Source organism: Pristiophorus japonicus, chromosome 6, assembly GCF_044704955.1.
Source record: "Pristiophorus japonicus isolate sPriJap1 chromosome 6, sPriJap1.hap1, whole genome shotgun sequence".
Classification (NCBI taxonomy): domain Eukaryota; kingdom Metazoa; phylum Chordata; class Chondrichthyes; family Pristiophoridae; genus Pristiophorus; species Pristiophorus japonicus.
In genome coordinates this window covers 245,119,814-245,141,740 of record NC_091982.1, presented here as the reverse complement: position 1 = coordinate 245,141,740, position 21,927 = coordinate 245,119,814, and the positions used below count along the sequence as shown (strand labels likewise).

Below are 21,927 nucleotides of genomic sequence, written 5' to 3'. Positions count from 1 at the left end.
CGGAAATGCTCATTCTTGTTTTCAAATCGCTCCTTGCCCTCGCCCTACCCCTATCTCTCTGACCTCCTCCGGCCCTACGACCCTCGAGATCTCTGCACTCCTCCAATTCTGGCCTCTTGCACATCCCTGATTATAATCCTCCACCATTGGTGGCCGTGCCTTCAGCTGCCTGGGCCCTAAGTTCTGAAATTCTCTCCCTAAACTTTTCCACCTTTCTCCTCCTTTAAAGCGCTCCTTAAAACCTACTTCTTCAACCAAGCTTTTGGTCACATGTCCTCATGTCTATTTATGAGGCGCAGTGTCGGAATTTTGTTCGATTACGCTCCTGTGAAGCGCCTTTGGATGTTTTAGTACATTAACAGGTGCTGTATAAATGTGCACATAGAAACATAGAAAATAGGTGCTGGAGCAGGCCATTTGGCCCTTCGTGCCTGCATCACCATTCAATATGATCATGGCTGATCATGCAACTTCAGTACCCCAATCCTGCTTTCTCTCCATACTCCTTGATCCCTTTAGCTGTAAGGGCTACATCTCACTCCCTTTTGAATATATCTAATGAACTGGCCTCAACAACTTTCTGAGTAGAGAATTCCAAAGGTTCACAATTCTCTGAGTGAAGAAGTTTCTCCTCATCTCGGTCCTAAATGGCTTACCCCTTATCCTTAGACTGTGACCCCTAGTTCTGGACTTCCCCAACATCGGGACCATTCTTCCTGCATCTAACCTGTCCAGTCCCGTCAGAATTTTATATGTTTCTATGAGATCCCCTCTCATTCTTCTAAATTCCAGTGAATATAAGCCTGGTCGATCCAGTCTTTCTTCATATGTCAGTCCTTCCATCCTGGGAATCAGTCTGGTGAACCTTCGCTGCACTCCCTCAATAGCAAGAAGGCCCTTGCCATGGAACAGCTAATGTTTCTGCTAAGTTACTGTTTCATAAACTGGAGTGTAGATTCACTGGGATGTTGCCAGGGATGAGGGGCTTAGAGTTACAGAGACAGAGGAATTAGGGGTCACTCCACTCAAGCTGAGATGGTGGCTGTTCTCGAATGGGGAGTGAGCAGGAGAATGGGATTTGACTAGCTGGCTCATGTGGTGAAAAACACTGTTATCCATTTGATGGGCCCAACAGCCAGGTTTCTGTGCAATAACATTCTTTGATTCTACGATTTGAATCTGTGTCTTCATCTCATGGATTTTACTTTGATGTCGCCAGTATTCATAGAATTATAGAAATTTACAGCACGGAAGGAGGCCATTTCGGCCCATCGTGTTCGCGCCGGCCGACAAAGAGCTATCCAGCCTAATCCCACTTTCCAGCTCTTGGTCCATAGCCCTGTAGGTTATGGCACTTCGGGTGCACATCCAGGTACGTTTTAAATGTGGTGAAGGTTTCTGCCTCTACCACTCTTTCAGGCAGTGAGTTCCAGACCGCCTCGGAGTAAAGAAATTTCCCCTCAAATCCCTTCTAAACCTCCTACCAATTACTTTAAATTTATGCCCCGTGGTTGTTGACCACTCTGCTAAGGGAAATAAGTCCTTCCTATCCACTCTATCTCGTCCCGTCAAAATGTTATACATCTCAATTGGGTCTCCCCTCAGCCTCCTCTGTTCCAAAGAAAACATAGAAACATAGAAAATAGGTGCAGGAATAAGCCATTCGGCCCTTCGAGCCTGCATCATCATTCAATATGATCATGGCTGATCATGCAACTTCAGTACCCCATTCCTGCTTTCTCTCCATACCCCTTGATCCCTTTAGCCATAAGGGCCACATCTAACTCCCTTTTGAATATATCTAACGAACTGGCCTCAACAACTTTCTGTGATGGAGAATGACACAGGTTTACAATTCTCTGAGTGAAGAAGTTTCTCCTCATCTCGGTCCTAAATGGTTTACCCCTTATCCTTAGACTGTGACCCCTGGTTCTGGACTTCCCCAACATCGGGAACATTCTTCCTGCATCTAACCTGTCCAATCCCGTCAGAATTTTATATGTTTTTATGAGATCCCCTCTCATTTTTCTAAATTACAGTGCATATAAGCCTAGTCGATCCAGTCTTTTTTCATATGTCAGTCCTGCCATCCCGGGAATCAGTCTGGTGACCCTTTGTTGTACTAACATCAATAACAAGAATGTCCTTCCTCAGATTAGGAGACCAAAACTGAACACAATATTCAAGGTGTGGCCTCACCAAGGCCCTGTACAACTGCAGTAAGACCTCCCTGCTCTGATATTGAAATCCTCTCGCTACGAAGGCCAACATGCCATTTGCCGCCTTCACCGCCTGCTGTACCTGCATGCCAACTTTCAGTGACTGATGTACCATGCCACCCAAGTCTCGTTGCACCTCCCCTTTTTCTAATCTGTCACCATTCAGATAATATTCTGTCTTCCTGTTTTTGCCACCAAAGTGGATAACCTCACATTTATCTATATTATACTGCATCTGCCATGCATTTACCCACTCACCTAACCTGTCCAAGTCACCCTGCAGCCTCTTAGCAGCCTCTTAGCATCCTCCTCACAGCTTACACTGCCACCTAGCTTAGTGTCATCTGCAAACTTGGAGATATTACATTCAATTCCTTCGTCTAAATCATTAATGTAAATCATTAATGTATATCTGAACTTCAACAATTGGACATCCCTATCTAGAGTAAAAATAAAACGGGGAAGGTGGCTCAACCGTGGCTAACAAGGGAAATTAAGGATAGTGTTGAATCCAAGGAAGAGGCATATAAATTGACCAGAAAAAGCAGCAAACCTGAGGACTGGGAGAATTTTATAATTCAGCAGAGGAGATCAAAGAGTTTAATTAGGAGGGGGAAAATAGAGTATGAGAGGAAGCTTGCTGGGAACATAAAAACTGACTGCAAAAGCTTCCATACGTGAAGAGAAAAAGATTAGTGAAGAAAACGTAGATCCCTTGCAGTCAGAATCAGGTGAATTTATAATGGGGAACAAAGAAATGGCAGACCAGTTGAACAAATACTTTGGTTCTGTCTTCACGAAGGAAGACACAAATAACCTTCCGGAAATACTAGGAGACCGAGGGTCCAGTGAGAAGGAGGAAATCCTTATAAAGCGGGAAATTGTGTTGGGGAAATTGATGGGATTAAAGGCCGATAAATCCCCGGGGCCTGATAGTCTGCATCCCAGAGTCTTAAGGAAGTGGCCATAGAAATAGTGGATGCATTGGTGATCATTTTCCAACAGACTATCGACTCTGGATCAGTTCCCATGGACTGGAGGGTAGCTAATGTAACACCACCGATTAAAAAAGGAGGGAGAGAGAAAACGGGTAATTATAGACCGGTTAGCCTGACATCAGTAGTGGGGAAAATGTTGGAATCAATTATTAAAGATGAAATAGCAGCGCATTTGGAAAGCAGTGACAGGATCGGTCCAAGTCAGCATGGATTTATGAAAGGGAAATCATGCTTGGGAAATCTTCTAGAATTTTTTGAGGATGTAACTAGCAGCGTGGACAAGGGAGAACCAGTGGATGTGGTGTATTTGGACTTTCAAAAAGCTTTTGACAAGGTCCTACACAAGAGATTGGTGTGCAAAATTAAGGCACATGGTATTGGGGGTAATGTACTGACGTGGATAGAGAACTAGTTGGCAGATAGGAAACAGAGAGGGGTCCTTTTCAGAATGGCAGGCAGTGAATGGGTGCCGCAGGGCTCAGTGCTGGGACCCCGGCTATTTACAATATACATTAATGATTTGGATGAAGGAATTGAGTGTAATATCTCCAAGTTTGCAGACGACACTAAGCTGGGTGGCGGTGTGAGCTGTGAGGAGGATGCTAAAAGGCTGCAGGGTGACTTGGACAGGTTAGGTGAGTGGGCAAATGCATGGCAGATGCAGTATAATATGGATAAATGTGAGGTTATCCACTTTGGTGGCAAAAACACAAAGGCAGAATATTATCTCAATGGCGGCAGATTAGGAATAGGGGAGGTGCAACGAGACCTGGGTGTCATGGTACATCAGTCATTGAAAGTTGGCATGCAGGTACAGCAGGCGGTGAAGAAAGCAAATGATATGTCGGCCTTCATAGCGAGGGGATTTGAGTATAGGAGCAGGGAGGCCTTATTGCAGTTGTACAGGGCCTTAGTGAGGCCTCACCTGGAATATTGTGTTCAGTTTTGATCTCCTAATATGAAGAAGGACATTCTTGCTATTGAGGGAGTGCAGAGAAGGCTCTCCAGACTGATTCCCGGGATGGCTGGACTGACATATGAGGAGAGACTGGATTGACTGGGCCTGTATTCACTGGAGTTTAGAAGGATGAGAAGGGATCTCATAGAAACATATAAAATTCTGACGGGACAGGACAGGTTAGATGCAGGAACAATGTTCCCGATGTTGGGGAGGTCTAGAACCAGGGGACATAGTCTAAGGATAAGGGGTAAGCCATTTATGACTGAGATGAGGAGAAACTTCTTCACGCAGAGAGTTGTTGATGTCATTTCGTTGGATATATTCAAGAGGGAGTTGGATATGGCCCTTATGGCTAAAGGGATGAAGGAGTATGGAGAGAAAGCAGGAAAGGGGTACTGAGGTGAATGATCAGTCATGATCTTATTGAATGGTGGTGCAGGCTCGAAGGGCTGAATGGCCTACTCCTGCACCTATTTTCTATGTTTCTATGTTAATGGCTGGGGTCCCAGCACTGAACCTTGCGGTACTCCACTAGTCACTGCCTGCCATTCTGAAAAGGACCCGTTTCCTACTCTTTGCTTCCTGTCTGCTAATCAGTTCTCTATCCACATCAATACATTACCCCCAATACCATGTGCTTTAATTTTGCACTCTAATCTCTTGTGTGGGACCTTGTCAAAAGCCATTTGAAAGTCCAAATACACCACATCCACTGGTTCTCCCTTGTCCACTCTACTAGTTACATCCTCAAACAATTCTAGAAGATATGTCCAGCATGATTTCCCTTTCATAAATCCGTGCTGACTTGGATCGATCCTGTCACTGCTTTCCAAATGCGCTGCTATTACATATTTAATAATTGATTCCAACATTTTCCCCACCACCGATGTCAGGCTAACCGATCTATAATTCCCTGTTTTCTCTCTCCCTCCTTTTTTAAAAAGTGGGGTTACATTAGCTACCCTCCAATCCATCGGAACTGATCCAGAGTCTATAGAATGTTAGAAAATGACCACCAATGCATCCACTTCCTTAAGTACTCTGGGATGCAGACTATCAGGCACTGGGGATTTATCACCTTTTATCATATCAATTTCCCTAACACAATTTCCTGACAAATAAGGATTTCCTTCAGTTCCTCCTTCTCGCTAAGCCCTCGGTTCCCTAGTATTTCCGGAAGGTTATTTGTGTCTTCCTTAGTGAAGACAGAACCAAAGTATTTGTTCAATTGGCCTGCCATTTCTTTGTTTCCCAATATAAATTCACCTGATTCTGACTGCAAGGGACCTACGTTTGTCTTCATTAATCTTTTTCTCTTCACATATCTATAGAAGCTTTTGCAGTCAGTTTTATGTTCCCTGCAACTTACTCTCATACTCTATTTTCCCCCTCCTAATTAAACCCTTTGTCCTCCTCTGCTGAATTCTAAATATTGCCCAGTCCTCAGGTTTACTGCTTTTTCTGGCCAATTTATATGTCTCTTCCTTGGATTTAACACTATCCCTAATTTCCCTTATTAGCCACGGTTGAGCCACCTTCCCCGTTTTATTTTTACGCCAGATAGGGATGCACAATTGTTGAAGTTCATCCATGTGATCTTTAAATGTCTGCCACTGCCTATCCACCGTCAACCCTTTTAAGTATCATTCGCCAGTCTATCCTAGCCAATTCACGTCTCATACCATCGAAGTTACCTTTCTTTAAGTTCAGGACCCTAGTCTCTGAATTAACTGTGTCACACTCCATCTTAATGAAGAATTCTACCATATTATGATCACTCTTTCCCAAGGGGCCTCGCACAAAAAGATTACTAATTAATCCTCTCTCATTACACAACACCCAGTCTAGGATGGCCAGCTCTCTAGTTGGTTCCTCGACATATTGGTCAAGAAAACCATCCCTTATACACTCCAGGAAATCCTCTTCCACCGATTTGCAACCAGTTTGGTTGGCCCAATGTATATGTAGATTAAAGTCACCCTTAATAACTGCTGTGTCTTTATTGCACACATCCCTAATTTCCAACCTATCCGATCTTTCCTCATCACTAAAATTCTCCAATCCAGGCAACATCCTCGTAAATCTCCTCTGAACCGTCTCTAGTGCAATCACATCTTTCCTGTAATGTGGTGACCAGAACTGCACGCAATACTCTCGCTGTGGCCTGACGAGTGTTTTATACAGTATACTTCTCTTTAAAAATAAAACGCACTGATATATAGGGCTAAAGTCCCAGCTGATTATTTGGCGGGTTTTAACCAGGAACTTGCCCAGTTACATTGTCCCGTTACCAAGTTAGCAGATCTCAGTGCTGGGAGCGGTGGTGCAGTTGGCCTCCGTGGCCTGGTTATGGCGGTAGCCAAGTCACTTCCTGTCCAAGTGCTCACAAAAAAGGCAAATGGCATCCTGGTTTTATACACAGGGAGGTATGGCTTATAAAAAAGAAAGAACTTACATTTTTGTAGCGCCTTTCATTCCCTCGGGACGACCCAAAGCGCTTCATGGCCAATGAGGTACTTTTTGAAGTGTCGTCACTGTTGTAATGTAGGAAACACGGCAGCCAAATTGTGCACAGCAAGCTCCCACAAACAGCAATGTAATAATGACCAGATAATCTGTTTATTTAATTATGTTGGTTGAGGAGTAAATATCGGCCCCAGGACACCGGGGAGAACTCCCCTGCTCTTCTTCGAAATAGTGCCATGGGATCTTTTACGTCCACCCAAGAGAGCAGACGGGGTCACGGTTTAACCTACCATCCGAAAGACAGCACCTCCGACAGTGCAGCACTCCCTCAGTACTGGTAGCAGGGAGTGTCAGCCTAGATTTTTGTGCTCAAGTCGCTGGAGTGGGACGTGAACCCATAACCTTCAGACTCATCGGCGAGAGTGCTACCCACTGAGCCATCATCATCATGAGCAGTCCCTCGAAATCGAGGAAGACTTGCTTCCTCTCTAAAAGTGAGTTCTCAGGTGACTGTACAGTCCAATGCGGGAATTGTCCATGAGGGTCCTGACGTTCCAGGTCCAGAACTTCGTTTTGAATGGTGGAAGATGCCTGTGCGTGAGTTCTTTTAACGTGGGGTGGCCGTTGCACACGTTGGAATGTTGGCCTTCATTGCGAGAGGAATGGAGTACAAAAGTAGGGAGGTCCTGCTGCAACTGTACAGGGTATTGGTGAGGCCGCACCTGGAGTACTGTGTGCAGTTTTGGTCACCTTACTTAAGGAAGGATATACTAGCTTTGGAGGGGGTAAAGAGACGATTCACTAGACTGATTCCGGAGATGAGGGGATTACCTTATGATGATAGATTGAGTAGACTGGGTCTTTACTCGTTGGAGTTCAGAAGGATGAGGGGTGATCTTATAGAAACATTTAAAATAATGAAAGGGATAGACAAGATAGAGGCAGAGAGGTTGTTTCCACTGGTCGGGGAGACTAGAACTAGGGGGCACAGCCTCAAAATACGGGGAAGCCAATTTAAAACCGAGTTGAGAAGGAATTTCTTCTCCCAGAGGGTTGTGAATCTGTGGAATTCTCTGCCCAAGGAAGCAGTTGAGGCTAGCTCATTGAATGTATTCAAGTCACAGATCGATAGATTTTTAACCAAATAAGGGAATTAAGGGTTACGGGGAGTGGGCGGGTAAGTGGAGCTGAGTCCACTGCCAGATCAGCCATGATCTTGTTGAATGGCGGAGCAGGCTCGAGGGGCTAGATGGCCTACTCCTGTTCCTAATTCTTATGTTCTTATTATGTTCTACCACACGGGCCTAGCAGAGCAAGTTCTTGGGTCCAGTGGCAAGGGTGTCCAAAACGACTAGAGACCAGGCACTGCTGTATGAACCTAATTGCCTACGGCGGGATGCGAGACGTAAGCTCGGCGTTGAGCAGCGCCCTACGGCGAGGTGATGAGAAAACTGAGGCCTGGCTGAGGCACAAAGCTCTCAAAGCTGACAACTCATGATATGTTTCACACCAATATATGAGCAAGTGATCCTGGCTGACACATCGAAGTGCCAGTACTGAGGGAGTACTACACTGTCAGTGTTGCCATCAGCACAGGCAATATAGCGCTACTGCTGGTGGGAGGACATAATTGCGATGCAACATGTTTGCAGGTAGGCAGTTTCCATTTTATATGTTGTCATAAGGAAATAGCGTGACAGAAACACGACGACACGAAGTAAGGCTCGGTGGACAGGACGTGCAAGCAGACACAAGAGTGTAGATTGCCAAATGCTTCAAGACGTTCCAAAATTATTATTTTTTTTTATGTAAATGTTTTTAAGATTTCTTTCTGTTGCAGATTGACTTCGTTGCTCATGATGACATCCCATATTCGTCTGCAGGGAGCGATGACGTCTACAAACACATTAAAGAGGCAGGTGTGTGTTTGGTGTGGATACTGATCATCCATGATTTAGTTGCATGATGGAACAGGCACGAGGGGCTGAATGGCCACCTCCTGTTCCTATGCAATAAAAATCAAATAAGTAAAGTCCATTGGAAACTGCTTGATACTTCTTCCCACAGCTTTTACAGCAAACAGTGACATTGCAGAGTTAGGGAGGACAAGTCAGAAATCAAAGAAGGGCCCTACAATCCTACACACACACATGCACAAACATTTTTACATAGTAAAATATTTGAGTGTTGCCAGCTGTGGCTCAGTGAGTCAGAAGGTCATGGGTTCACGTCCCACTCCAGAGACTTGAACACATAATCTAGGTTGACACTTCTTTCGGGTGAGACGTTAAATCGAGGTCCCGCCTGCTCTCTCAGAGGATATAAAAGAACCCACAGCCACTATTTCGAAGAAGAGCAGTGGAGTTCTCCCCGATGTGCTGGGGCCAATATTTATCCTGCAACCGATACCACTAAAAACAAATTATCTGGTCATTATCACATTTCTGTTTGTGGGAGCTTGCTGTGCGCAAATTGGCTGCCGCGTTTCCCACATTACAACAGTGACTACACTTCAACAAGTGCTTCATTGGCTGTAAAGCACTTTGGGACGTCCTGAGGTGTTGAAAGGCGTTTTATAATTGCAAGTTCTTTCTTTCTAACTAACGGGGAGCAATTTAAGGCTCAGTTATCTCATAAATGCCCCTCTACTGTGTGTGACATACAGGCATGTTTGCCCCAACTCAGAGAACGGAAGGGATTTCCACATCAGATATCATTACCAGAATTGTGCGGGATTACGATGTGTACGTGCGTCGGAACCTGCAGCGCGGTTATACCGCTAAAGAACTCAACGTCAGTTTCATAAACGTAAGTGACGGCGCCGGTCGGGCATGGAGCTCGGGGCAGGGGTGGGGGGCTGGGAGTTCAGTTTCCCGCGTTTCCTGCGCACTGTTGGGCACTGGCACAGCAGGTCTTGCGCGTTAGTGCTTGGCCGTGAAGCTTGGCTGATGTGGGCAGGGCATGAGGGGTTTTGATAGAGTAAATAAAGAGAACCTGTTTCAACTGGCAGGGAGGGTGAGTGACCAGAGGACGCAGATTGAAGGTCATTTTCTTCTTCCCCTGTGACTATTTACGGCGCATTTTGGCTGCCGCTTCAACCCGAGCCATTGACCTCTATTTCCACTTCCTTCTCATGCTTTTTCTCTCTATCCTTCCCTGATCAGTCTCTCCTATTGTCGTGCTGTCTCTTCTCTCTCGTATACTCTGCCCTCCCAATTCCTTACCCCAACTCTTCATTACTCTCTGACCTTCCTACTCTCCTGCTGCCGTCCCAGGCTTGACTCCCTTTTAGACAAGCCCTGCAGCTTCCCTCTGTGCCTCTCTTGGCATTCTCCAAAGGTCCCACCGTGGCACTCGTCGCTGTCTCCTCACAAGAAGCAACCCCAACTGTCCCATCCTACTCTCTCTCCGACCTTACCACCCAGCTTGCCCGGAGGGCTAACCTTGACAATCTCCTCCCCGTCCAACTCATCCCTCCAAGCACTGACTCTGTATGCTGGCAGTGGATCATCACTCACTGATCCTCTCCGGATCTCCTTGCGGAATGTCCGTTCACTTGCGAAAAAGGCCCTTGCCATCCATGACCTTATTGTGGATGATTGCATCGGCATCATGGCAGTAATAGAAACTTGAATAGAAAATGACACACTACCTTTAATAGAAGCCTCCCCTCCCGGCTATACCTTCCACCATTTGCTGCCTAGACTGCCATGCTGGCGGTGTGTCTCTCATCACCAAATCATACCTTGGTCTGTCTCCCTACTCCTCCTTTGAACATCTCACCTTATTCCACCCCTCTCACCTCTCATTTAAAATTCTCCTTCTCTACTGTCCACCCAAGTATGATAAAAAATTGATCACAGATATATCCTCACTGCTTTCCTCCCTCAGCCTCAGCTCTGCACCGAGCGACTTCTCATCCTCGGTGATTTCAACCTCCATCTCAATTCATCATACTCTCTCCTCTGAGGTCACTACCCTCCTGTCCTCCCTTAATCTCTCCCTCCATGTGACTTCCTCAACCCATATTCACGGCCACCCCCTCGTCCATGCCATCTCTGCTGGCCTCGATGTTCCAGCCATGTCAATTAAAGATAAAGCCATCTCTGGCCATTTCCTTTTAGCGCTCTCATCCCACATTCCCCTTCCACAATCCAAACCTACTTCCTTCTGCATCCGCCCCTGGTAAAAATTCTCTCCAAACTCTCTTACAACTTCACTTATCAACTCCAAACTCTCCAGCCTTTGGCCCTCCTTTCACAATTACATTTCTGCAGCCACCGATCTGCTCAGTCACACCCTCACCAGCTTTGATGCCCTAGTCCCTATTAAAACAATTACTCTCTCTCACCCTGGCTGTTCCCCCTGGTACAGCCCTCATCTTCACTCCCTCAAGTCCAACGGGCACAGACTTGAATGGATGTGGTGGTCAACTGGTTTAGCCATTTACTGCCAGATCTGGCTCGAACACATAAAGCATTATCGGTTCTTACTCTTGTCTGCAAAAACTGCTCAACAAAGACAACCCCCGGCTACTATTCTCTACAGCTAACCGTCTCCTTAAACCCCTGTCCCCCCCGTCTCCACCACACTCCCCTCCAACAACAGGCGTGAGGAGCTCATGGACTTCTTTGTCTCAGTGATTGAGACCATCCGTTCAGCTACCTTTGCGAGTTCCCTTCCTTCCCCTAGCCCACAGGGCCAAACTCCCTCTGAGGCTCCCACCTGCCCTAGTCTTAAACTCGCATCTTCCTCCAGTTTCTCTTTTCTCCCCTCTTGACCTCTCCAAGCTCACCTTGTCCATTAGACCCATTTCCTGCTCACTTAAGCCTATTCCCATTAAACTACTGATCACCCAACTTCCTTTTTGGCTCCCATGTTAGCCGACATTGTTAACGATTCTCTCTCCTCAGGTCCTGTTCCCCTCTCCTTCAAATCTGCTGTCATCACCCCTCTCGTCAAAAAAAACAACCCTTGACCCCACTTTGCTTGCTAGCTATCGCCCCATCTCCAACCTCCCTTTCCTGTCCAAAGTACTTGAACGTGTTGTAGCCTCCCAAATCCGTGCCCATCTTTCCCTGAATTCATTGTTTGAATCCTTTCAATCTGGCTTTCGTCCCTGCCATAGTACTGAAACAGCTCTCATAAAAGTTAAAAATGACATCCTTTGTGACTCCTCGTCCTCCTGGACCTGTGTGCAGCCTTTGACACAGTTGACCACATCATTCTCCTCCAACACCTCTCCACCATCATCAAGCTAGATGGGACTGCACTCGCCTGGTTCCACACTCATCTATCTAATTGTAGCCAGAAAATCTCCTGCAATGGTTTCTCTTCCCGCTCCCGCATCGTTACCTTTGATGTCCCCCGAAGATCTATCCTTAGCCCCCTCCTATTTCTCATCTATATGCTGCCCCTTGGCGATATCATCTGAAAACACGGAGTCAGTTTCCACATGTGCGCTGGCTCTACCTTTCCACCAATTTCCTCGACCGCTCCTTGGTCTCTAAATTATCAGACTGCTTGTCCGACATCCAATACTGGATGAGCAGAAATTTTCTCCAAAGACCGAAGCCATTATCTTCAGTCCCCGCCACAAACTGCGTTCCCTAACTACTGACTCTATCCCTCTCCCTAGCATCTGTCTGAGACTGAACCAGACTGTTCACAACCTAGGTGTCATATTTGACTTTGAAATGAGTTTCCGGGCACATATCCGCGGCATAACTAAAACCGCCTTTTTCCACCTAAGTAACATCACCCGTCTCCACCCCTGCCTCAGCTCTTCTGCTGCTGAAACCCTCATCCATGTCTTTGTTAATTCTCGACTTGACTATTCCAACTCACTCCTGGCTGGCCTCCCACGTTCTACACTACGTAAACTTCAGTTCTTCCAAAACTCAGCAGCCCGTGTCCTAACTCGCACCAAGTCATGATCACCCATCAGCCCTGTGCTTTCTGACCTACATTGGCTCCCAGTTAAACAATGCCTCGATTTCAAAATTCTCATCCTTGTTTACAAATCACTCCATGGACTTGCCCCTCCCTATCTCTGAAATCTATTTCAGCCTCACAATCCCACAAGATGTCTGCGCTCCTCAAATTCTGCCCTCTTGGGCATCCCTCATTATAAGTGCTCAACAATTGTTGGCTGTGCCTTCAGCTGTTTGGGTCCTGAGCTCTGGAACTCCCTCCCGAAACCTCTCCGCCTCTCTATTCTCCTTTAAGACGCTCCTTAAAACCTACCTCTTTAAACAAGCTTTGGGTCACCTGCTCTAATTTCTGCATTTGTGGCTCGGTGTCAAATTTATCTGTTGTGTCTTGTAACACTGCTTTGAAGCGCCTTGGGACGTTTTACTATGTCAAAGGCGCTATATAAATAAAAGTTGTTGTATTGGCAAAAGAATGAGAGGGGAGGTGAGAATTGTTTTGGGGAGCGAGTTGTTACGATCTGGAATGTGCTGTCTAAAAGGACAATGGAAGCAGATCCAGTTGTAACTTTCAAAAGGGAATTGTATATATAATTGAAGCGGAGAATTTTGCAAGGCTACGGGAAAAGAGCGGGGGGGGGGGGGGTTGGACTAATTGAATCGGGGTCTCAAAGAACCAGCACAAACGCGATGGGCCGAATGGCCTCCTTCCGTACTGTATGATTCTGTGATGTTGGAAAATCAGGCAGGGAGGGTCACATAAATGGACAGAAAATCACGTGGGCTTTGCTGCGGGTTTATGATCCTGCATCCCAGCGTCGGAGAAAAATCCGCCCCTTGTTGATGGCTGCAAAATGCTAACCATGTCGTACGGAGCTTGTCCAGGTTTTATTTTACCTAAAAGCTTTACCATGAGTGCCTGGAGCGTGGACAGCAGGAGCAGTGACATACAAACATTGTAATCGCGAGAGGGTGCTGAATTTGGGAATAGTCCTGGACAGTCTCCTCCAGTCTTGCTCTTACTTCCGGCTTCACATCCCAGCTCCCCTCCTCTCTCTCTCTCTCTCTCTCTCCTGCCTCCCAACACCACATCCCAGCTCTCCTCCGATATCTCTCTCTCTCTCTCCCTCCCCCTCTCCCTCTCCCTCCCCCTCTCCCGCCTCCAAACACTACATCCCAGATCCCCTTGCATTCCTCTAGAGGCCGATGTTCTGGGATTTAGTTGGCGCAGCCCAGCTCTGAAACGAAAGCTTGGTTCCTTATTCATTTTCTCTTTGACGATCAATATCTCTCCTCGGTAATTTTATTGTGGGTTGGTTGTCGTACTAAACATGTGAAAGAATTGAATCGCTATCCTCGCTTAACTTCGCTGGTGTGCGACATTCTAGAATCACTCAGTTGTGATATAAAATTCCAGTTGTGTTGAAGTTGTACAGCTCGGTACCTTAAAGCGCCCTTCACCTCTGTTTGCCTATCTCAATTTCCAGCCTCTTTACTTTGGTCTGTCAACATTAAGAGAGTCTCCTGCCTCTCTCGTACGGTCATGACTTAAGTCTCCTGCAGATATGTTAATATGCTGAGAAATCTACGATACATTTTCCAGTGTTTTATGTTTTTATTATCAAAGATGGCACCCATTGGGCAGACGGTTCTGCCTCTGCTTTGACTGGTGTAGGCAGTGACTGCCTTGGTGCGAACTCATTGTTTGCGCTTGCCAATCCCTACAAACCACTAAACAAAGATTGAGTACCAGGGAGGGAGGCCATTCGGCCCATCACAACATTTACTAATCACTTGAATGATTCCAGAGATTTTGGCCTCCATTATCCGGCCATTCCAAGTATGACGCCGGTTATGTGAAGATGTGCTTCCTGACACTAGTCTTCAGCTTGTTTTTAACCAGTTTGTACCCAACTCCTCCTCCTTCTACAGTCATGATTTAATTTTAAACCACGCATATGCCTCTGTGAGCTCCCTCAAATTCGCCCCTTTTCGAGTCAGGAGTATCTCCAGCCTTTCGTCATTACTTATTCTGCTAAGTCTGCACATATGTCACGCTCGCTCTCTCTCTCTCTCTCTCTCTCTCTCTCTTTCTCTCTCTTGCACGCTCACATTCTGAGTCTTTCACTCTCTGAGTCTCTCACTCTCACTGTCTAGTTCGGTCTCACTCTCTGACTCCACTCACACTCTATCACTTTCTTTCTGTCTCTTTCATTTCACACACACGCTCTCACTCTGCGTGTCTCACACACATACTCCGTATGCACTCGATATCTCTGCCTCATGCTCTTGTCGCTGTGTGCAAGGGGGATAGAGTATAAAAGCAGAGAAGTCCTGCTACAACTGTACAGGGTATTGGTGAGGCCACACCTGGAGTATGGCATCCAGTTTTGGTCTCTGTATTTAAGGAAGGATATACTTGCATTGGAGGCTGAGAAGGTTCACAAGGTTGATTCCGGAGATGAGGAGGTTGACTTATGAAGATAAGTTGAGTAGGTTGGGCCTATACTTATTGGAGTTCAGAAGAATGAGAGGTGATCTTATTGAAACATATAAGATAATGAGGGGGCTCGACAAGCTGGATACAGGGAGGATATTTCCATTCATAGGGGAAACTAAAACCAGGGGACATGGTCTCAGAATAAAGGGGCGGCCATTTAAAACTGAGATGAGGGAGGAATTTCTTCTCAGTGTTGTAAATCTATGGAATTCTCTGCCCCAGAGAGCTGTGGAGGCTGGGTCATTGAATATATTTAATGCGGCGATAGACAGATTTTTGAGCGATAAGGGAATAAAGGGTTATGGGGTGCGGGCGGGGAAGTGGAGCTGAGTCCATGCTCAGATCAGCCATGATCTTATTGAATGGCAGAGCAGGCTCGAGGGGCCTAATGGCCGCCTACTGCTCCTATTTCTGATGTTCTTATGCATATGTCCGTCTCTCACTCTGTGTGTGTCTCTCTCACGCACACTCTACGTCTCTCGCTCCGCACATACTCGATCTATGTGTGCCTCATGCTCTTGTCGCTGTGAGCATTTGTTCATCTCTCACCCTGTGGGTGCCTCGCGCTCTCTCTCTCTCTCGCTCTCTCTCTCTCGCTCTCTCACTCTCTCTCTCTCTCACACTCTCTCTGTCTTCCAGGAAAAGAAGTACAACTTGCAAGAACGAGTCGACAAAGTTAAACAGAAAGTTAAAGATGTGGAGGAAAAGTCAAAGGAGTTTGTCCAGAAGGTTGAGGAGAAGAGCATCGACCTGATTCAGAAATGGGAGGAGAAGTCAAGGGAATTCATCGGAAACTTCCTGGAGATGTTTGGCCCGGAGGGAGCGTTGGTGAGCATATCTGCACAATTAAAGGGGATGTTCAGTAACATCAAAGTAAAAGTGATTAAGAGCTCGGGGTGAGAGGAGAGGGGTCATTAGAAACCCAACCTCAGACAACAGGCATTCTGAAGGTCACCTCGCGATCTTGTAAGCTTTATCCATAAGTGTTAAGGCACAGAAAATCCTACAGCCGGCAAAAAAAGATATACAGTGGAAGATTGACTCTGTCAGGAGCTGGGAGTAGGGGAAGTGTAATCGTCTGCAATTTATTTATGTTTGATATTTTGTTTAAAAAATGACGAAGGAAAGAGCACCATTTTGCTAAGCTCTCCGAACTAGTTGAACCTCAGCTGGAAGCAGGTAAATCAAATGTGAAATAGACGAGTAAAATGGGCGCCACCAGGCAGAAGAAATTTAAAAGGGCTGCTCTTGGCAGCAGTCGGGATAAATGGGTCATTTTACAGTTGACAGTGACTAGTAAGGTGGCGCAGGGATCAGTGCTGGGGCCTCAACTATTTACAATCTATATCAATGACTTGGATGAAGGGACCGAGTGTAATGTAACCAAATTTGCTGATGATACAAAGATAGGCGGGAAAGCAAGTTGTAAGGAGGACGCAAAGAATTTGCAAAGGGATATAGACAGGCTAAGTGAGTAGGCAAAAATTTGGCAGATGGAGTATAATGTGGGAAGATGTGAGGTTATCCACTTTTGTAGGAAAAATAAAAAAACAAATTATTATTTAAATGGGAAGAGATTATAAAATGCTGCAGTACAGAGGGATCTGGAGGTGATTGTACATGAAACACAAAAAGTTAGTATGCAGGTACAGCAAGTAACCAGGAAGGCAAATGGAATGTTGGTCTTTATTGCAAGGGGGATAGAGTATAAAAGTAGAGAAGTCCTGCTACAACTGTACAGCGTATTGGTGAGGCCACACCTGGAGTACTGCGTACAGTTTTGGTCTCCGTATTTAAGGAGGGATATACTTGCAATGGAGGCTGTTCAGAGAAGGTTCACTCAGCTAATTCCTGAGATGAAGGGGTTGACTTATGAAGAAAGGTTGAACAGGTTGGGCCTATACTCATTGAAGTTTAAAAGAATGAGAGGTGATCTTATTGAAACGTATAAAATTCTGAGGGGGCTTGACAGGATGGATGCAGAGAGGATGTTTCCCCTCGTGGGGTAATGTAGAACTAGGGGGCATAGTTTCAGAATAAGGGGTCGCCCATTTAAAACGGAGATGAGGAGAAATTCCTTCTCTGAGGGTCGTGAATCTGTGGAATTCTCTGCCCCAGAGAACTGTAGAAGCTGGGTCATTGAGTCTATTTAAGGTGGAGATAGACAGATTTTTGAACGATAAGGGAGTGAAGAGTTATGGGGAACGGGCAGAGAAGTGGAGCTGAGTCCATGATCAGATCAGCCATGATCTTATTGAATGGCGGAACAGGCTCGAGGGGCCAAATAGCCTTCTCCTGCTCCTAGTTGTTATATTTTTATGATCTTAAATAAGGGTACTACCCAGATAAAGGAAAACGAGAGAGAGAGCAGGACTGCACAGGAAAGAATTATAATTTCAGGGCGAGCAAAAATCATAAGGAAAAAGCTTGCATTTATATAGCACCTTTCACGTCCTCGGAACGCCCCAAATGTGCTTTGGAGCCAATGAAATACTTTTGAATTAAAAACAGAAAATGCTGGAGATGCTCGGCAGGTCATGCAGCGTCTGTGGAGAGAGAAACAGAGATAACGTTTCAGGTCGGTGACCCTTTGTCAGACCCGGAAAAAGTTTGAGATGTAACAGGTTTTAAGCAATTGCAGGAGCAGGGAAAGCGGGGAGGAAAGAACACAAGGGAAAGTCTGTGATAGGGCGAAAGGCAGGAGATTAAATGACCAAAGGGATGATGGCGAAAGCGGGACGGTAATGGGACAAGTAACGAAACAAAGATGGGTCTAGAGGATGTGTAAATGGGAATGGCGGAATCATCCACAGCCGCCCTCCGAAAAAATAGAGGCAGAGGTTATGATCTGAAATTGTTGAACTCGATGTTGAGTCCGGAAGGCTGTAAAGTGTGTAATCGAAAGATGAGGTGCTGTTCCTCGAGTTTAATTCTCGACGGTCCCTTTAATTCTCTGCTCCACTCCCACTCTGACCTCTCCGTCCTCGGCCGTGCCTTTAGCTGCCGAGGCCCCAAGCTCTGGAATTAACTCCCTAAATCTCTCCGCCTCTCTACCTCTCTTTCCTCCTTTAAGACGCTCCTTAAAACCTGCCTCTTTGACCCAGCTTTTGGTCACCTGTCCCAATATTTCCTTATTTGGCTCAGTGGCAGATTTTGTTTGACGATCGCACCTGCGCAGCACCTTGGGACATTTTTACCTTGTTTAATGGAAATTTGGAATTCTCTACCCCAGAGGGCTGTGGATGCTGAGTTGTGGAGTATATTCAACAATGAAATCGATCGAATTTTGGAGACTCGGGGAAATCAAGGGATATGGGGATCGGCCGGGAAAGTGGAGTTGAGGTCGAAGGTCAGCCATGATCTCATTGAATGATGGAGCAGGCTCGAGGGGCTGAATGGCCGACTCCTGCTCCTATTTCATATGTCCTTAAAGGCGCTATATAAATGCAAGTTGCTGTTATATCAGAGGGGGCAATTACAATGCCGTGCAGGTTTACAAATCTCTGCCTTTTTTTTTTCATTTCCCCCCCCACCTCCCCACCTCTTCAAAAATACCCAGAAACACATTCTGAAAGAGGGCAAAGGTCGAATGCTACAAGCCATCACCCCGAAGCAGAGCCCGAGCAGCAGCCCGACCCGGGAGCGTTCCCCATCGCCCACCTTCCGATGGCCGTTCTCCAAGATTTCGCCGCCCTCCTCCCCCAAACCAGAGTCGGACGCGGCTGGCTATGACATCAGTGATGACGATTCAGAATAACAGTCCCTCTCTCTTTCCCCCCCTCTGGAGTCATCATTTTACCCCCCCCCCCCCCTAACATTAAAAACAAATCATTTTCCACAGGGAAACGGATCGAAAACGATGTAAACTGGTTTTTCTTTTTAGCAAATTAAACTAATTTATAAAAAAAAACACTTTGAAAAGACCGCAGGGGGAAAATGGCTCTCTTTTATATTTTAAGCCTTGTGTCATATCTCAGTAGAGTCGGGACTTGCGCATCGGAGCTTAGCGTGTCTGCTCGCATGTAAGGCTGGAGATTTACCCCTCCCACACCGCACTGGTTTAGGGACTAAATGTGTTGGGGAGGGCTCGGGTTTCCCCTCCCAGCCCGGTTGAATAATTTGCCTGGTGATGGAGGAGTCGGTGCATGGCCGTCGCCTGCAGCTGCTCCGGCCCTTGTTCGTCTTTCAGTGCCTCCGGATTTCAAATCCTGCTCCCTACCCCTCTGGCGTCCAGTCTCGCTGGGCTGGCTCAGGGCGTCGCTCCGCAGTCTGATCGCGGGGTCGGAGATTTGTGCTGACTGCTCCCCTCTTGTGATTTCCTTCCTGTAAGTTGTTTGGCCAGTGATGGAGCGGGGGTTTGGTGGGGGAGTCAAGGCAGACTCTCCCAGTGCGATAGCGGGCTTTTACCTGATTCAGGAGGGAGTTCTTCACCGGGACGGCCCGAAGAGGGACCTGGGTGTCCGAGTTTTCTGTCTCAAGCAAAGCTTGCACTATTCAACTTGGCACCGAGTTACTGGGGTCAGTGGGTGCTGCCAGTCACTGCTTGCTGTGTACAAGTTGCTCTGGCACTCCACAGATGAAACCTTTGAGTCACACTGATGTGTAAATCAATCCCTTTTTGCATTTCGAAAGCACGTAACATGCTCGAGGCTCGAGCTCATTCTGAATTCCATTCCTGTATTATCTACTTAGAATGCAGGATCACAATCCTTTCAACCACCGTCTTACTCAGAGCTCTTGGGTTAAGGACTGAATCGACATAACCTTGGGAATCCCATTGGTATATATTGCTGGGTGTGATGTGCGTATCTGTGTGTTGGGGGGTGTGGGTTATGTTTGGGGGGGGGGGGTGGGGGGGGTCACGGTGTGTCGTTTACACGTTTTATACTTGTGCATGTTTGCAGGCGAGTCCAGCGTTTGCACTGTGTCCGATTACTAACAGGGCTCTATTCTGTACTCGTCCAATCCCTCTACGGAGAACTAACCTGAGAAATAAAAAGGAGATTGAAATTTATAAAAGCAAAACCATTCTGCAGGCTCACACAGGTAGTGGTCCTCCCTTGGTGTTTAATCTGTCTTTGCTCAAGTGTGGACAGATCTGCTGTACATATCCAGCAAAGTTTTAAAATAAAATACACTTTGTCCAAAGGGCAAGTGATTGGGCTAATTAATACCGAATGTCACAAATTGTTCAGATCCAAGCTGAGAGTGTAGAAATCCCGAGCACTCACAGGACACTCTGGGGAGCTTTACAATTAGGATAAGTTTGATTGTAAAGGTGTTTGCTGTCCTGCGAGCTGGGCTGGGCCCCTCTCTTTTTCACTTCTCAGGATTTCGTAAAATTCACGGTCTCTTTTTTGAGACTTTTTACACATCCCTGCACTGTAAAACGGGGTGAATTCAGAGCACTGGGTATTCACTGTGTGGCAGTTATTCTATGATACACTGTTCTGTAATAACACTGGAGTATAAATGGGCTGCACTGAAATCAGCACTTTGCTCTGGGTCGGTCACCCTTGCCTTCGGTTTCGAAAGACGCTTGGAAGAAAGTGCGCGCATTTATAGGCCGCCTTTCACTACCGTGGGACGCCCAAACCGCTTTGCAGCGAATGAAGCACTGTGTGAAGTGCAGTCACTGCGGCAATGCAGGGAAAGGGGAGAAGATTGCCAAACCCCAGCCCGCGCGCGCCCGTCTACGCGCTTCCCGTGCCGCGGCGCCATCTCGTAAGGCTTGCGGCTCGAATGCGGCGATGTAAGACGCAGTTTTCGCAGCGTTTGGGGGGAATGGGCGAGGGGCAATCCCACTGGCAGAATACAAGAGCGCTGAGTGGTGAGTCCCTTCTGGTGGTTGAGTTAGGGGACCCGGTTTGGGGAGGGGTGGGGCGGGGGAGCTTACCGACTGCGCGAGCGGTCTCGCATCAACAAGGAGAGGAGGGTGGGCAACGATGGTCAGGGGCCCTCGAGCGAAGACCCCGACCGTTTCCCTCCCTTGGTTTCCTGAGCCTCGTCGAGGGAGGTTCCCTGGGAATGCGGGACATGGTAGGTCTGGGAACTGTAGCCTCCCAAGTAGGAGGCAGTCGGCTCGCTCACCAAAACCCAGCTGAGGAAGTCCATGACCATCAGCTGGGTCAGCCTGACCCGCACCTTGTATCTCACGGGAGGGCATGGACCTAAACAGAGCCTGGAGGGGAGGGGGTGGGTGTCTTACTGTTATAGTGAAGTCAGAAATCCCAAACAACTCCAGTCTTCTCAAGTTGAGAAGTAGGAGGGCTCGAATTTCTGGCCTGTTACTCTGGTGTAAAGAATCCCTGTGCAATTTATGCAATGCACAGAGTCTGTTTCTGTGGTCAATCCTTGTGGACCGTTTTAATTTATACGTCAACCAAAAAAAAAGTGCATCTTTTCAAAAGTGTTAAGACTCTAACTTCTAGTCATTTTTTCTGTTGACAGATTTAGAGCGAGGCTTGTTTTAAATTTAAAAGGAAATTGAAGTGCAAAGTGCTGAAAGTTTGGCTCTGAACTGAGATATTTTTAATAGACTTGCATGTTGTCGATAAGTGGATTGTGTGCTGATCTTTTAATCAACTTACAGCTGTTAAACAGTGGCAAAGTTGTCTGATTAAACACAGCGTTAAAAGAACCTCCGCCTTGTGTCTGCTTTTCTCTTGTGTGCTTTTTCTTCCTCAGTGTAAAAATGTTCTCCCGATGGAACTTGACACTTACTTGAGGTACAAGTTCCTCAGGCGCAAGTTCCTCAGGCACTGCAATTAAAAATAAATTTGTTCATAGAATGTGGGTGTCGCTCACAAAGCCGGCATTTATTGCCCATCCCTAATTGCCCTTGAGAAGGTGG

General features: G+C 46.6%; 2 protein-coding genes across 5 annotated transcripts in view; one reads left to right on the top strand and one right to left on the bottom strand.

Moving 5' to 3' along the window:
• Positions 1-19,899, top strand: part of pcyt1aa (phosphate cytidylyltransferase 1A, choline a) — a 58,075-nt gene extending 38,176 nt beyond the window's left edge. For all 4 annotated transcript variants that reach the window (XM_070883779.1, XM_070883775.1, XM_070883776.1 and 1 more), the window contains 4 exons: positions 8,485-8,563; positions 9,310-9,452; positions 15,714-15,902; positions 18,634-19,899. In XM_070883779.1, the coding sequence (XP_070739880.1) occupies positions 8,485-8,563; positions 9,310-9,452; positions 15,714-15,902; positions 18,634-18,831 (609 nt within the window). In that variant the 3' untranslated portion in view covers positions 18,832-19,899. The remainder of the gene's footprint in view (positions 1-8,484; positions 8,564-9,309; positions 9,453-15,713; positions 15,903-18,633) is intronic.
• A 155-nt stretch (positions 19,900-20,054) lies between these two features.
• Positions 20,055-21,927, bottom strand: part of LOC139266283 (organic solute transporter subunit alpha-like) — a 72,767-nt gene continuing 70,894 nt past the window's right edge. Inside the window, exons 11-12 of the mRNA XM_070884110.1 lie at positions 21,665-21,835; positions 20,055-20,059 (exon numbers count right to left, since the gene is read on the bottom strand). Of these exons, the coding sequence (XP_070740211.1) occupies positions 20,055-20,059; positions 21,665-21,835 (176 nt within the window). The remainder of the gene's footprint in view (positions 20,060-21,664; positions 21,836-21,927) is intronic.